Source organism: Artemia franciscana, chromosome 21 (assembly GCF_032884065.1).
Source record: "Artemia franciscana chromosome 21, ASM3288406v1, whole genome shotgun sequence".
In the NCBI taxonomy this organism is placed as follows: Eukaryota; Metazoa; Arthropoda; class Branchiopoda; order Anostraca; family Artemiidae; genus Artemia; species Artemia franciscana.
In genome coordinates, this window is record NC_088883.1 from 23,012,741 (window position 1) to 23,029,613 (window position 16,873).

At 31.4% G+C, this 16,873-nt stretch overlaps 1 protein-coding gene across 1 annotated transcript in view; it reads left to right on the forward strand.

Annotated features, from left to right (window-relative positions):
* Positions 1 to 16,873, forward strand: part of LOC136040986 (WD repeat-containing protein 70-like) — a gene marked incomplete at its 3' end in the record, with an annotated part of 52,694 nt that overhangs the window by 20,899 nt on the left and 14,922 nt on the right. The window contains 1 exon segment of the mRNA XM_065725471.1: positions 13,770 to 13,950. Within this exon segment, the coding sequence (XP_065581543.1) occupies positions 13,770 to 13,950 (181 nt within the window).

Consider the following 16,873-nt stretch of genomic DNA (forward strand, 5'->3'; position numbering starts at 1 on the left):
GTTTTGTAATCTTTTGGATCTCGGAGATGTTTGTACAGGCTACCCATGTCTTTCTTTTTTGTAGCTAGTTTCACTTCATCAGCTTTCCTGGCAACGAACTGAGTTTGGCTCCAGTGAATGAGTCTGTTCCGCGCCCTATTAAGCCTTCGGTAAGTGGCAATGTACCCAATGAGTCTCGCCCTTCGTCTTTGCTCTATGACCTGCAGCGCTTCGTTAGTTAACCACGATTGCTTTGGAAAACGTCTCCCACCAAGCACCAGTTGTACTGCTTTGCTTGTCTGCGATTTAAAATACTTTCTGACACCTTTGCTGGTACTAATTGTGCTAAGGAGCTCGAAGTGTTTTGATACCTCGATACTCTATACTTTGGGTGAGTATCTGGCTTCATAAATTTCCCAATATCTGCCGTGATTGGCTTTCTTTTCGGTTGTTTTGCTTGGAGGTGAAGATGAACTTCAGCACACAAGCCTGTGATCTGCATTCCTGAGCTCTGCTGATCTGTAAGTCCTACGGGTTTTCAACGATGATCTCCAGCGGTTAGAAATAATGACGTGGTTGATCATCTTCTTTGTGCAACCGTCATTACCATACCACGTGTACTGGTGGATCGTTTTGCGATGAAAGTAGGTATTTGCGATAACAAGGTCGTGGGAACAGCATAGTTCAAGCAGGCGAAGGCCATTATCATTAAGTGGGTAGGGTGATACAGGAACAATTGTGCCATTTCAAACACCCATATCATTACGCACTGAGACATTGAAGTCACCGAGAAGAAGAGTTATATCGTGTGGACACTTTGTCGTAAGACATCTAGTTAGAGCTGAGTAGGACTCTTCCTTGGTTGTATCGTCAGAATCGTTGGTTAGCGTCTGGAATACGATGATGGTCATCTCACCATGCTTGTGTCCAAAGTGGGCCTTAATTAGTCTGGCTGATAAGGCTTCATGCAAGAGTAATGTCTTTTATCTTTATTAAACAGTTCACGGTAACGAACTGTAGTAAGGAGAGACCCGGCTCAATAGTAACCAAAACTCTAAAAAACGGAATTTTGATAACAATATATGCATCAAAAGAATTGTAATTTTGTTCTGATTTTAAATATATAATTTTCGTCAAGTTTAGTCGCGAGCCTGAGAAAATTTTCCTTATTTTTGAAAAAGGGGGAGACAATCCCTAAAAGTCATAGAATCTTAATAAAGATTAAACCATCAGATTCAGTGCATCACAGAACCCAACTGTAGAAGTTTCAAGCCCCTATCTGCAAAAATATGGAATTTTGTATTTCTTTTTGCCAGAAGAAAGATCACGGATGTGTGTTTATTTTTTTTTTCTCAGAGATGTTTGTGTCAACTCAGCGGTCCTAGAATGAAACAAATAATTGAAGAAAAAACGGGTTTAATTTTTTTATAATAAAACAGTGACAACAAAATAAAATAAAAACTACACTTTAACTAACAAAAAATAAAAATACTCCGAATATTTCGGCCCCACCTCCGGGAGCCTTTCTCAACGAAAAAAAAAAGGAGAAAATTACAACAATTTAAGACTATTTTTAAGACATTATAAAAATACCTCGACAACTAAACCAAACTAAAAATATAAACAATCAAATATAAAAGAAACAAGAACTCACATTTTAAAACAAACACTCCCGCACTTGACTGTAACTTTAGAAAAAAACTGCAATAATTGTTTCTATTGGCACTTTCCTCTGCCACAATCGCTGTATAAATGGGGATCTATCAAAAATGAAAAATATAAATACTTGTAACAATACGAAAAAGAGGTCACCCAACCCCCAAATCCAATCAAAATCTTACAGGTTAATGAAACACAATTATGAATTATAAATTGAATGGATTTTTTCATTTGCTATTTTAGCTGCCGTCCGTTGACTTCTTACAGCATTGACCATGCTTTGACCTCCGTTCGCAAGGTTATTACTTGTTTCAGGACAATTATGCAAATCAATACTCATTGAAGTTTTTGACTGGTCTTTAATTAAACTATTATAAATTGAATTTATTTTAAATTCCCCCTCATCTCTATTTATACTAATACCCCCATAGATAATCTTTTTTATTTCTATAATTTCTCTGAAACTTTGTAAAAGTCCTACAGACTTATCAATAATTTTTGTCTGATCAAATAAAATACTATGATGAGGAAAATTATACACGTGACCAGCTATAGCGGATTCAAAAGTATCAGGTTTTTTATTTTGTCTTAGCGAGCAATCTATCGCATATTTGTGTTGTTGTAGCCTATTTTTTAAATTCTGCTGTGTTCTACCTACATAAAATTTACCACAAGAGCATGGAATTTTGTATACCCCCTGTTGTATATTTCTTGGAACTTTATCTTTTCCGTTATTTAGCCATGAGCTTATATTTTGTCCTGATTTAAAAGCTGTTTTTATATTATGTTTTTTTAATTCTTTCCTTAATTTCTGTGACAACCTTGGGATATAAGGCAAAGTTATGTAATTTGGTTTTTGATTTGATTCATTTTCTTCTAATTTTACAGGTTCCAGTAACTTTTTTTTCCTTTTTTCAATTATTTGAGAAATCATATTTTCGGGATATCCATTTCCTACTAGAATATCCTTAATAAAAATTAATTCACTACTAATGTATTCTGGTGAAGCTAAATTTAACACTCTATCCACTAAAGAAATAACTACCCCCCTTTTTACTTGGATCGGGTGATTTGATGTGAAAGACAAATAGCGGTTGTTATTAGTTGGTTTACGGTAAATTGAAAATACTAGTTTATTATTCTTTCTATGGATCCAAATATCCAGAAACGGTAATTTTTTCTCTGTTTTATTTTCAATTGTAAAAACTAATTCCCCTCCCAAATTATTTAAATGTTCCAGAAAACCTTCAATTTGTGCTTCCCCATAATTCCAAATAACTAATACATCATCCATATATCTGCCCCAAAATTTTGGTTTAAAAAAATATATATCAATAGCTAAATTTTCTATATACTCCACATAAATATTAGCTAACAGTGGACTTAGGGTCCTCCCATTGCTAATCCTCTAACTTGATGGTAAAAATTGTCTCTAAATTTGAAATAATTAGTATACCTGCTAGTTATTTTAATTAGATTTAATATAGTTTCTATCTCAATCCCTGCAGACAATTCTTCCATTTCACTTTTATGCACATCAAGTTTTTTTGATAAAACAAAAACAGATTTATCGAAAGGTATATATGTATACATTGACTTTATATCAAAACTAAAAAGTCTAGAATCACTTGATATTTCAATATTTTTAAGTTTATTTTTTAAAAATACTGAGTTTTTTATATAAGACTTTTGGAGATATAATAAAGGTTTAAGCGTCTTTGCTACCCATTTTTCAATTTTTTCTGTTGGTGAGTTCCTTGTTGACACTATAGGTCTTAGAGGAATGTCTGTTTTATGTATTTTTGGCAAACCATATATTCTTGGGCAAACCGATCCCCTTGGAAAGAACTTATAGTACATCTGTGGTGTGATATTTTGATTATTTTTAAGGTCTTCTAAGTCCTTTCTTAATTTTGCAACATAAGATTCGGTTGGGTCTGAGTTAAGTTCTTAATATGTTGAAATATCCTTTAGAATTGTTTCTATTTTATTATCATAATCATCTTTTTCCAGGATTACTATCGTATTACTTTTATCTGTTTTCGTTATTATTAGAGAATCATCTTTTTTTAATTCTTTCAAAATTTTTGTATCTTTGTTTTTAAGGTTTTCTTGAAAATTGCCAAAATCTTTTAAAATATTTACGACTCCCAGTCTTAAATCATCCACATTTTTAACATCTTTTGAAAACATATGAATCCCTGTCTCAATCTTTGAAATTATTTCTTCTACCGGTACTTTTTTAGGAGATAGTCCAAATTTTATACCTTTTTCAAGGATCTTCTTTTGTTCTTTGGTTAACTCCTTTTTGCTTAGATTAATCACACCTGGTCCTGGGAAATGTTTAGATTTATACGTTGAAATATTTTGTTTTTCATATTCCCTTTTTAATTGCAAAATTTTTTGGTTTAATCTTTCCCTTGATAACCTTAAAACGTGTTCAAAAGAATTTTTGAAAATTGATATAATTTGTTGGAAATCATACGTATTAAGAAACCCACAAAGTATATTTTTTAAGAAATCTATTTCTTTTACAATCTGTGATCTTTGAAAACGTTTATCCTTCAATACAAGGTTTAAATTTAGTAAATTTACCTTTCTCGTGTGACTAGTCTCATTAAATGTATCTAAATGATACTTAAAACGAAATGATTTTGGAATGATTTTGTTTATTTTGCACTTTTCTAAAAACTTTTGTTGTGTAATTATATTGGCATGTTTTTTTGCTAAATTCAAAAATACTAAAACTGAATTGGTCTTTTGCCACCCGTAGGCTTGACGTAAATAATTTCTTAGACCACACTGCTTTTCCATTTACGAAACAAATAATTGAAGAAAAAACGGGTTTAATTTTTTTATAATAAAGCAGTGACAACAAAATAAAATAAAAACTACACTTTAACTAACAAAAAATAAAAATACTCCGAATATTTCGGCCCCACCTCCGGGAGTCTTTCTCAACGGAAAAAAAAAAAACAAAAAAGGAGAAAATTACAACAATTTAAGACTATTTTTAAGACATTATAAAAATACCACGACAACTAAACCAAACTAAAAATATAAACAATCAAATATAAAAGAAACAAGAACTCACATTTTGAAACAAACACTCCCGCACTTGACTGTAACTTTAGAAAAAAACTGCAATAATTGTTTCTATTGGCACTTTCCTCTGCCACAATCGCTGTATAAATGGGGATCTATCAAAAATGAAAAATATAAATACTTGTAACAATACGAAAAAGAGGTCACCCAACCCCCAAATCCAATCAAAATCTTACAGGTTAATGAAACACAATTATGAATTATAAATTGAATGGATTTTTTCATTTGCTATTTTAGCTGCCGTCCGTTGACTTCTTACAGCATTGACCATGCTTTGACCTCCGTTCGCAAGGTTATTACTTGTTTCAGGACAATTATGCAAATCAATACTCATTGAAGTTTTTGACTGGTCTTTAATTAAACTATTATAAATTGAATTTATTTTAAATTCCCCCTCATCTCTATTTATACTAATACCCCCATAGATAATCTTTTTTATTTCTATAATTTCTCTGAAACTTTGTAAAAGTCCTACAGACTTATCAATAATTTTTGTCTGATCAAATAAAATACTATGATGAGGAAAATTATACACGTGACCAGCTATAGCGGATTCAAAAGTATCAGGTTTTTTATTTTGTCCCAAATTGGATTTGGGGGTTGGGTGACCTCTTTTTCGTATTGTTACAAGTATTTATATTTTTCATTTTTGATAGATCCCCATTTATACAGCGATTGTGGCAGAGGAAAGTGCCAATAGAAACAATTATTGCAGTTTTTTTCTAAAGTTACAGTCAAGTGCGGGAGTGTTTGTTTCAAAATGTGAGTTCTTGTTTCTTTTATATTTGATTGTTTATATTTTTAGTTTGGTTTAGTTGTCGTGGTATTTTTATAATGTCTTAAAAATAGTCTTAAATTGTTGTAATTTTCTCCTTTTTTGTTTTTTTTTCCCGTTGAGAAAGGCTCCCGGAGGTGGGGCCGAAATATTCGGAGTATTTTTATTTTTTGTTAGTTAAAGTATAGGTTTTATTTTATTTTGTTGTCACTGCTTTATTGTAAAAAAATTAAACCCGTTTTTTCTTCAATTATTTGTTTCGTAAATGAAAAAGCAGTGTGGTCTAAGAAATTATTTACGTCAAGCCTACGGGTGGCAAAAGACCAATTCAGTTTTAGTATTTTGAATTTAGCAAAAAAAGCATGCCAATATAATTACACAACAAAAGTTTTTAGAAAAGTGCAAAATAAACAAAATCATTCCAAAATCATTTCGTTTTAAGTATCATTTAAATACATTTAATGAGACTAGTCACACGAGAAAGGTAAATTTACTAAATTTAAACCATGTATTGAAGGATAAACGTTTTCAAAGATCACAGATTGTAAAAGAAATAGATTTCTTAAAAAATATACTTTGTGGGTTTCTTAATACGTATGATTTCCAACAAATTATATCAATTTTCAAAAATTCTTTTGAACACGTTTTAAGGTTATCAAGGGAAAGATTAAACCAAAAATTTTTGCAATTAAAAAGGGAATATGAAAAACAATATATTTCAACGTATAAATCTAAACATTTCCCAGGACCAGGTGTGATTAATCTAGGCAAAAAGGAGTTAACCAAAGAACAAAAGAAAATCCTTGAAAAAGGTATAAAATTTGGACTATCTCCTAAAAAAGTACCGGTAGAAGAAATAATTTCAAAGATTGAGACAGGGATTCATATGTTTTCAAAAGATGTTAAAAATGTGGATGATTTAAGACTGGGAGTCGTAAATATTTTAAAAGATTTTGGCAATTTTCAAGAAAACCTTAAAAACAAAGATACAAAAATTTTGAAAGAATTAAAAAAAGATGATTCTCTAATAATAACGAAAGCAGATAAAAGTAATACGATAGTAATCCTAGAAAAAGACGATTATGATAATAAAATAGAAACAATTCTAAAGGATATTTCAACATATAAAGAACTTAACTCAGACCCAACCGAATCTTATGTTGCAAAATTAACAAAGGACTTAGAAGACCTTAAAAATAATCAAAATATCACACCACAGATGTACTATAAGTTCTTTCCAAGAGGATCGGTTTGCCCAAGAATATATGGTTTGCCAAAAATACATAAAACAGAATTCCACTAAGACCTATAGTGTCAACAAGGAACCCACCAACAGAAAAAATTGAAAAATGGGTAGCAAAGACGCTTAAACCTTTACTATATCTCCAAAAGTCTTATATAAAAAACTCGGTATTTTTAAAAAACAAACTTAAAAATATTGAAATATCAAGTGATTCTAGACTTTTTAGTTTTGATATAAAGTCAATGTATACATATATACCTTTCGATAAATCTGTTTTTGTTTTATCAAAAAAACTTGATGTGCATAAAAGTGAAATGGAAGAATTGTCTGCAGGGATTGAGATAGAAACTATATTAAATCTAATTAAAATAACTAGCAGGTATACTAATTATTTCAACTGTTAGCTAATATTTATGTGGAGTATATAGAAAATTTAGCTATTGATACATATGTTTTAAAACCAAAATTTTGGGGCAGATATATGGATGATGTATTAGTTATTTGGAATTATGGGGAAGCACAAATTGAAGGTTTTCTGGAACATTTAAATAATTTGGGAGGGGAATTAGTTTTTACAATTGAAAATGAAACAGAGAAAAAATTACCGTTTCTGGATATTTGGATCCATAGAAAGAATAATAAACTAGTGTTTTCAATTTACCGCAAACCAACTAATAACAACCGCTATTTGTCTTTCACATCAAATCACCCGATCCAAGTAAAAAGGGGGGTAGTTATTTCTTTAGTGGATAGAGTGTTAAATTTAGCTTCACCAGAATACATTAGTAGTGAATTAATTTTTATTAAGGATATTCTAGTAGGAAATGGATATCCCGAAAATATGGTTTCTCAAATAATTGAAAAAAGGAAAAAAAAGTTACTGGAACCTGTAAAATTAAAAGAAAATGAATCAAATCAAAAACCAAATTACATAACTTTGCCTTATATCCCAAGGTTGTCACAGAAATTAAGGAAAGAATTAAAAAAACATAATATAAAAACAGCTTTTAAATCAGGACAAAATATAAGCTCATGGCTAAATAACGGAAAAGATAAAGTTCCAAGAAATATACAACAGGGGGGTATACAAAATTCCATGCTCTTGTGGTAAATTTTATGTAGGTAGAACACAGCAGAATTTAAAAAATAGGCTACAACAACACAAATATGCGATAGATTGCTCGCTAAGACAAAATAAAAAACCTGATACTTTTGAATCCGCTATAGCTGGTCACGTGTATAATTTTCCTCATCATAGTATTTTATTTGATCAGACAAAAATTATTGATAAGTCTGTAGGACTTTTACAAAGTTTCAGAGAAATTATAGAAATAAAAAAGATTATCTATGGGGGTATTAGTATAAATAGAGATGAGGGAGAATTTAAAATAAATTCAATTTATAATAGTTTAATTAAAGACCAGTCAAAAACTTCAATGAGTATTGATTTGCATAATTGTCCTGAAACAAGTAATAACCTTGCGAACGGAGGTCAAAGCATGGTCAATGCTGTAAGAAGTCAACGGACGGCAGCTAAAATAGCAAATGAAAAAATCCATTCAATTTATAATTCATAATTGTGTTTCATTAACCTGTAAGATTTTGATTGGATTTGGGGGTTGGGTGACCTCTTTTTCGTATTGTTACAAGTATTTATATTTTTCATTTTTGATAGATCCCCATTTATACAGCGATTGTGGCAGAGGAAAGTGCCAAATGAAACAATTATTGCAGTTTTTTTCTAAAGTTACAGTCAAGTGCGGGAGTGTTTGTTTTAAAATGTGAGTTCTTGTTTCTTTTATATTTGATTGTTTATATTTTTAGTTTGGTTTAGTTGTCGTGGTAATTTTATAATGTCTTAAAAATAGTCTTAAATTGTTGTAATTTTCTCCTTTTTTGTTTTTTTTTCCCGTTGAGAAAGGCTCCCGGAGGTGGGGCCGAAATATTCGGAGTATTTTTATTTTTTGTTAGTTAAAGTGTAGTTTTTATTTTATTTTGTTGTCACTGCTTTATTATAAAAAAATTAAACCCGTTTTTCTTCAATTATTTGTTTCGTAAATGGAAAAGCAGTGTGGTCTAAGAAATTATTTAGGTCCTAGAATGTCACAAGAGGGCTTATTTTAAGTGAAACTGAAAGTGTTAGTGCCCTTTAAAGTGACCGAAAATTCGAGGGCAATTAGGCCCCCTCCCACGCTCATTTTTTCCCAAACTTACCAGATCAAAATTTTGAGATAGCCATTTTGAGATAGTCGAAAAATTTAATAACCATGTCTTTGAGTACGACTTAATCCTCTGCAGTCCCCGGGGGAAGGGCTGCAAGTTATGAACTTTACCCATTGTTTACATATAGCATTGGTCATTGGGATGTATACTGACGTTTTCAGGGAGGATTTTTCCTGGTGGTGGGGGACGGGGTCTGGGGGGAAATTGTGACGATAGAGACTCTTTCCATGGAGAAATTTATCATTGGGGAAGAGAATTTCCATGACGGGGGGGCTGAATTTTCCACCGTTATTTAGAAAGCCAAGGAGGATTATATTAAAAAACAAGTTTTTCAACTTAAAGTAAGAAGTAACATTAAAACTTAAAATGAACAGAAATTATTGCGAATTTGAGATGATTCTTCCCCTCCTCAATTCCTTGCTTTTTACGCTAAAGAATTTTTATTTTTTTTTCAATAGAGCGTTTTATTCCAATTAAACGGCTTTTGTGATTCGAGGGTCATTCTTAAAGAATTGGAACAAAATTCAAACTTCAGTGTAAAGAGTGAGGTATTGACGAGGAGGCAAACCATTCTCATATACGAAATAAAAATATACGAATATTGAAGTTCATTACGTAAGTTAATTTGTAAGTTACGTATATTTACATATAATAAGAACGTTCATAAATAAAATTTAAGTTCTAATGGCCTTTTTAAGTAACAAAAAAAGTTGGAAGACAATTAGACCCCCTCCCACACCCATTTAATTATTTAATACTTTTAATTTTATTTTATTAATCAATTCACTATTTATTAACTAAATTGATATCACGAGGTTTTTCTGCAAATAAATTAACTTGGCAATTTAAAAAATTTAGTTTTCATTATAACGAACTTTTAAATAAATATCAAAAGAATTATCTAGAAATACTTAAAGAAATTTTCAACTAATTTCGGAGGTTCGAGAAATGTTGTCGCAGCGCCATTTATTTTGAATTGTGTTTCTAATTGAGCGGATTTTCTTAAAAATTAGCCACATGGTAAAGATGAATTCTATAATTGTTTAGTTTATTCAGGTTTTTTGCAATGTGTTAATATTTGTGATTTGGTAAAATTTATAATATTTAGTTTACCTATTGTTGCTAAAGGGAGGGATATATTAACAGGATAAGCTTGTTTTGGTTTTACTTGGTTGTTTTACATTTGCTGTTTTTTTTTCTTTCATAGGCATGTATTTTGGGGGTGATACCTGACGCGGGGATGCCATGGATATTCTGTGGTAGCCACAACACTGTGCTGGGTAGAGAATTTAGAGTGGCGAAACCCTATATAGGCCAGTGTATTTTCCTGATGAGCCCTTATTTTGGGTGTTGCCTCTGAATTATTTGTCTATATTATTTTTTCTATTGTTTGGTAAATGACGACTTATACTTATTGACGACATGACTGCCTGTCCATGGATTATTCTTTATGGTTGATTGTGTGTGGCTATGCTGTTTGACCTATGTGATTGTATGGATGAGTAGGGTTAAGGCCTCATTCAAGTGCTTGTCTATATTAATCACTAATTTAGGAAAACAGTCTTCCTTTTCTCCTTCTGTCTCTCTCTTTTTTTTCTTTCTTTTTTTTGTTTGTTTGTGCTGTTGCATTGGTGATTTCTCTTTTCATTATATATATATATATATATATATATATATATATATATATATATATATATATATATATATATATATATATATATATATATATATATATATATATATATATATATATATATATATATATATATATATATATATATATATATATATATATATATATATATATATATATATAAAATTCTTCAGACACTTATTATAGGAATTGTCTATTAAATCATTTCATTAGAAACAAAATTAAACTATTTACTTAATTTTTGCGTTACGTAAAAAATTCTTAACTATCAAGCGTCAAACACGCGTTACGTTATCCTTATATTATAAATACTATATTATACTATATTTACATTATATACTATATTTATTTAATACTATATTTATTTAAATACTATATTTATATTATAAATACCTTATCAGATTATATATATATATATATATATATATATATATATATATATATATCTATATATATAAAAATAAGTTGTCTGTGTGTGGATCTGTGGATGGATCAGGTGACGTCATGTTTGTCCGCATATGACGTCTGAATTATTTCACACTAATACAAAAGAAGAAAAAAACTAAAAAAGGTAAAAACTACAAAAAAAAACTAAAAAGAAAAAAAAAACTAAAAAAGCTAAAAAACTAAAAAAAACTAAAAAAAGGTAAAAATCTAATAACTAAAAAAAACTGAAAAAAATAAAAAAAGGCAAAAACTACAAAAAAAATAAAAACTAATAAAAAAACTAAAAAAGCTAAAAAACTAAAAAAACTAAAAAAAAACTAAAAAAAGGTAAAAAACTAAAAAAAACTAAAAACTAAAAAAGAAAAAAACTAAAAAAAAGGAAAAAACTGAAAAATAAAAGAGAAAAAGAAAACTAAAAAAATATGAATAAATATATATAAAAATAAGTTGTTTGTGGGTTATGTCTGTCTGTCTGTCTGTCGAGTGACGTCGTGTTTGTCCGCATATGACGTCTGAATTATTTCACACTAATACAAAAGAAGAAAAAAAACTAAAAAAGGTAAAAACTACAAAAAAAACTAAAAAGAAAAAAAACTAAAAAAGCTAAAAAACTAAAAAAAACTAAAAAAAAGGTAAAAAACTAAAAACTAAAAAAAACTGAAAAAACTAAAAAAAGGCAAAAACTAAAAAAAAACTAAAAACTAATAAAAAAGCTAAAAAAGCTAAAAAACTAAAAAAACTAAAAAAACTAAAAAAAGGTAAAAAACAAAAAAAAACAAAAAACTAAAAAAGAAAAAACTAAAAAAAAGGAAAAAACTGAAAAATAAGAGAAAAAGAAAACTAAAAAAATATTAATAAATATAAAAAATATAAATATAAATATAATATAAATTAGCAATCAACAAAGCACCGAGACACAAATGACGACCGGGACACAGGGAGTATAAATGACGACCAGGACATAAGTAAAAAAAAAAAACTAAAAAAACTAAAAAAATGGTAAAAACTACAAAAAAACTAAAAACTAATAAAAAAACTAAAAAATCTAAAAATCTAAATAAACTAAAAAAGAAAAAAAAGAAAAAAGGAAAAAAATAAAGGAGAAAAACAAAACTAAAAAACGAATGTATATACAGACCGGGACACCGGGATACAAATGACGACCGGGACACAGGGAATATAAATGACGACCGGGACACAGGGACACAACTACAATGGGGACGCCGGGGGGCACAGGGGGATATAAATGACGACCGGGATACCGGGACACAAGGAATATAAATGACGCCCGGGACACTCAAAGAGAAATCACAGACTGGAACACCGGGACACAAATGACGACCGGGACACAGGGAATATAAATGACGACCGGGACACAGGGACATAACTACAAAGGGGACGCCGGGGTGCACAGGGGGATATATAAATGACGATGGCGACTCAGGGAATGGCCGATTAGCAATCACCATCAACAAAGCTCAAGGAAATCATTAGAATCATGAGGTATAGATCTGAATACGGATTGTTTTCCCATGGACCAATATATGTTGCATGTTCAAGAGTCGGTAAACCTGACAATCTATTTATATGCACAGACAATGGGACAGCAAAGAATGTTGTATATTCGCAAGTTTTACGTAGTTAAAAACATATATATATATATATATATATATATATATATATATATATATATATATATATATATATATATATATATATATATATATATATATATATATATATACATATGTATATATATATATATATATATATATATATATATATATATATATATATATATATATCTATCTATATTCACAGGTGGGACATAGGGACACAACTACAATGGCGCGTAACTAATATGGCGCGTAACGACTTACGCGCGCGGGGGGGCTTGGGGGGGCGCGAAGCGCCCCCACCAACTAGGTGTTGGGGTGGCGCGAAGCGCCACCCCAACAGCTAGTATATATATATATATATATATATATATAATTCTTCAGACACTTATTATAGGAATTGTCTATTGAATCATTTCATTAGAAACACAATTAAACTATTTACTTAATTTTTGCGTTACGTAAAAATTTCTTAACTATCAAGCGTCAAACACGCGTTACGTAGAAATGGAAAGATTTCTAACATCAGAAAATTTGTAGATTGCTTAACTTTGTTTGTGTATTCTAAAGAGATGCAAGATATACTTTGGAACAGCTTGTGTTTCTCCTGGAAGTAGGGAGAAAGAGAAAGAGAGAGAGAGGGAGAGACAAAGAAAGAGAAAGAAAAAGAGATAGTAATTTATATGTGGTAGGATGTAGTTTCTCAGTTCTGAACTCAAAATGCATAGAATAGTCATAGGAATACATTTGCGAAATTTGGCAAACTTTTAAGAGATGGAAGTTATACATGGAATAAAAGTTTGAGAAGTGGCAAGTGAAGGACAAGGTGTTCGACTAGTTAAACTTGCAAAATTCCCTGAAACACCAGCGCTAACCGGCTCTACAGAACAATTCTGATTAAGAAATTGGGTGAAGTCATCCTAACAAAATAAATTGGATAGGTTGTAATGGGCTGTGATTGAGTTAAATTTAGGTTAAGTAACACAAACACAAGACATTTGCCTATCTGCAAAATCCGGTTTTGCAAAACTAATTTGTTAAACTAATGTTGTGTTCGTTACTGTTTAGAACTTGCCGTATTTGGGAGATTGAATCTGCAGACAGGACACAAAAGCATGTGATTAAGGCTAGATCACAGAGTGGACTACGAATTGCTCCCAATATCTGTAATTATAGCAGAGATGGAAACCTAGTTGCCTGTGGGTGTCAGGACGGATCAATCCATATGTGGGATCATAGAAAAAATTATGTAAGTCTACAAATTATCTTCTAAATAAGGCCATGAGTTTTACCATAATAGTGATAGAAAGAAATAATTCTGGACTTGTTACAGAGAATTAGATTAATTCGCAGAACGAGAAACTCTGTTCTGGATATACTAATTTCTGATTTCTTTTTTCTGTTTTAGTAAAACCGCATTTTAGCTAAAAGAAAATGTAGGCGAGGAGGAATGGCAAAAAAAGGAAATTCAAAAGGTTTAATTGAAAGTCTAGCTAATTACGTCTGTAATTGGCTGTACAGTGTTGCTAAGCTAGGGAGTAAGGTTGAGAGAGAGATCTTATCCCCCCTGCCTCATCTTTGTTCGCCTAATAGACTTTCTTAATACTTAAATACGTGTTTTATTTGTGAAAAACACGTGTAAATCAGATTCTTACAATTGTGAGAACCTCGAGGCAGAATTTATCCGCGGATTATTTAGGAAAGCTGTAAGGTTCGAAAATGATTTTCTATTCTTGATACCATTACAAAGAGGAAAAAAAATTGGTAATACGGATTTTCATCAGCAGCACCAGTGCTAATGAAATAGCACTGGCTGCTAACAATAGCAGAACCAGTTTTAAACCCTGGTGCTGCTATTGTGTATATCCGATTATGATCATTTGATGAAAATTCCGGCGCCTATCTCCCTGAAGCCACTTAATTCATTGTTTTCTGTACGTTTTCCAATAAATGGCATACGACTGTACGGGTTTTTATTATTTCACTCTGTCCTACCCCTCCCAACAAGAAATTCTTTCTTACCTGTCTTTGTCCTGTATTTAAAGAAATTTGTGACTGGGTTTATCCTAAGGGAAGTGAACAAGGGAAGTTTTCTTCCAGTAAGCCCTCATTTTCCTCTTTAATAAATAATCTAAAAAATGTTTTTAAAATGTTTTTAACTATTTTTAAATAAATTGTTTTAAAACTGTTTTTAAATAAAACAGTGACAGGCAAAGTAATACATACGTTTTTTTCGGCCGATTTTTTGTAACCAGTAGCATTTCTCAGAGTTGTGAAATCCTTTTACTTGAAATCTAGATCCGTGAAGCGATTTTAATCATTCGTCTGTAAGAATGGGGATTCGAGTCCTGGTGTCATTGGTTATTTGATTTGGAATAGGAGTCAACGGTGTGACGATCCAAGAGTCGACTCAGCTCTAAATGGGCACCAGAAATTCTTTCCCAGAAATCTGGGGAAGAAACACGGGAAGTGTCGGATTATTTGACCCCAACCGCGCACATAATCCCGATCTAAGGCAGGGAATCAGGAGATGGTTACATGCGCAACTCAGACTATTGGCCAGCATGTAATTTTTCTTTTAAGTTTTTTCAGCGGCTGAAACAATAGTAAATATAAACCATATCAAGAATGCAATTAAAGGTTACGCATAAATCTTTAACACCATTTAATCAAAGAGTAATTGGCTGAGATATAACTAAACTTTGGGTATCTCTAAATGTAAAAAAAAAAATTCGAGAACTTAGCGGAATAAGTATTCTGTTATAATAATGACTCGTTTAGAAGAGGCCAACACTCAGCTGCTCCCAAAAATAGATACGAACAATCGTTATAAAACTGTTTCTTAGTGCTAGTAAGGTTCCACTGGAGCCCGGCGAAAGTTTGGTAATTTAGAATCTATAATTTTATCCCAGACCTTTTGAGTTAACTGGATTTTTATATGTTGTGATATTTTTATACAAGGGCACTCAGACAGTCCTTAGGAAAACGGATATTCGTTCTAATATGTGCAAGGTGTAGCGATATTAACTATATAAGTACTCGATATTTGTTGTTTTTCTTTACTTTCTCTGGAAAAACGTTTGTTTTTTTTTATATCAACAGATTTTGTTTGTCGATAAAAGTAGCGTTTATGAATGCTTGATTAACATAACATTAAACTCTCGATTGGGGTTTGTGAATGCATTGCTGAAGATTGTCATAGCTGAATTTCACTGAGGTAATTTTATCAAAGCTCTGTTAGTTGGGTAAAATACGCGAGTACTGACAGGGGCAATACTCTGACCAGACAGATAGGGGGTATACTATTAGAGCTACTAACCCCTCAAGACGTTATTATGTAAACGGCTCTTACGCAATGCTATAGTGCACCTTTTATGGTATAGTACACTTGTTTATTAATCTTGCATGATATGTTAGATCTCTAGGTCCGCTAGTCAAGCGGGAAAGCCTACGTAATACGAAGTGTTTAACCCATGTTAAGGATGGCAGAATCTCACGTGACTTCTTAGAGATCGTGGCTTGTCCGTCAAATTGAGAACCCCCGTTTGTAATCAAAACCATCAAGTTGGATTTGTTCATTTCCATTCTTTCCATTTCCACCAATACGTTCACGTATAACATTCCATGTTTCCTTTATATTTCCTTTGTTTTGTTTAAACTTCCTGTAATAATACTCTGTCATTGCTTTGCGACGCAGCTTGTTTACGAAATTCTGCTGTATTTTGAATGAATTAAATGATTCGTCACTTCGCTCATCCAGGAACTTTACTTAAAGTACATTTCATAGCTTTAGTTGCTCAGTTATTTTAATGGTAATCATGGCTTACGCGGTTGTTGTTTTTTGATATAACGACACGTCTTATCGTACATCTTATCAATAAGGGCACGTCGTATCGTAAATAATCATAAGAACAGACGGCTCAGTGCTTCCGTTGGGTACTTTTTCTCAAAATATACGTCAGTAACACTATCAGTAACCAATCAGTACCACTAGTCTCCTCAGCAACCTTTCCCAGATTTTTGTTTTTCAAAATGCGTGTCTTAATTTTTTTTGGGTAATCTTACTGCTGGGTAATTTATAAGAGCTAATAATGGTAGGTGGTCTGAGCCGGGGTATGAAATCACATCTGCACGGCTTACATTTAGGTCTCTCGATCTAACGAAAATGTTGT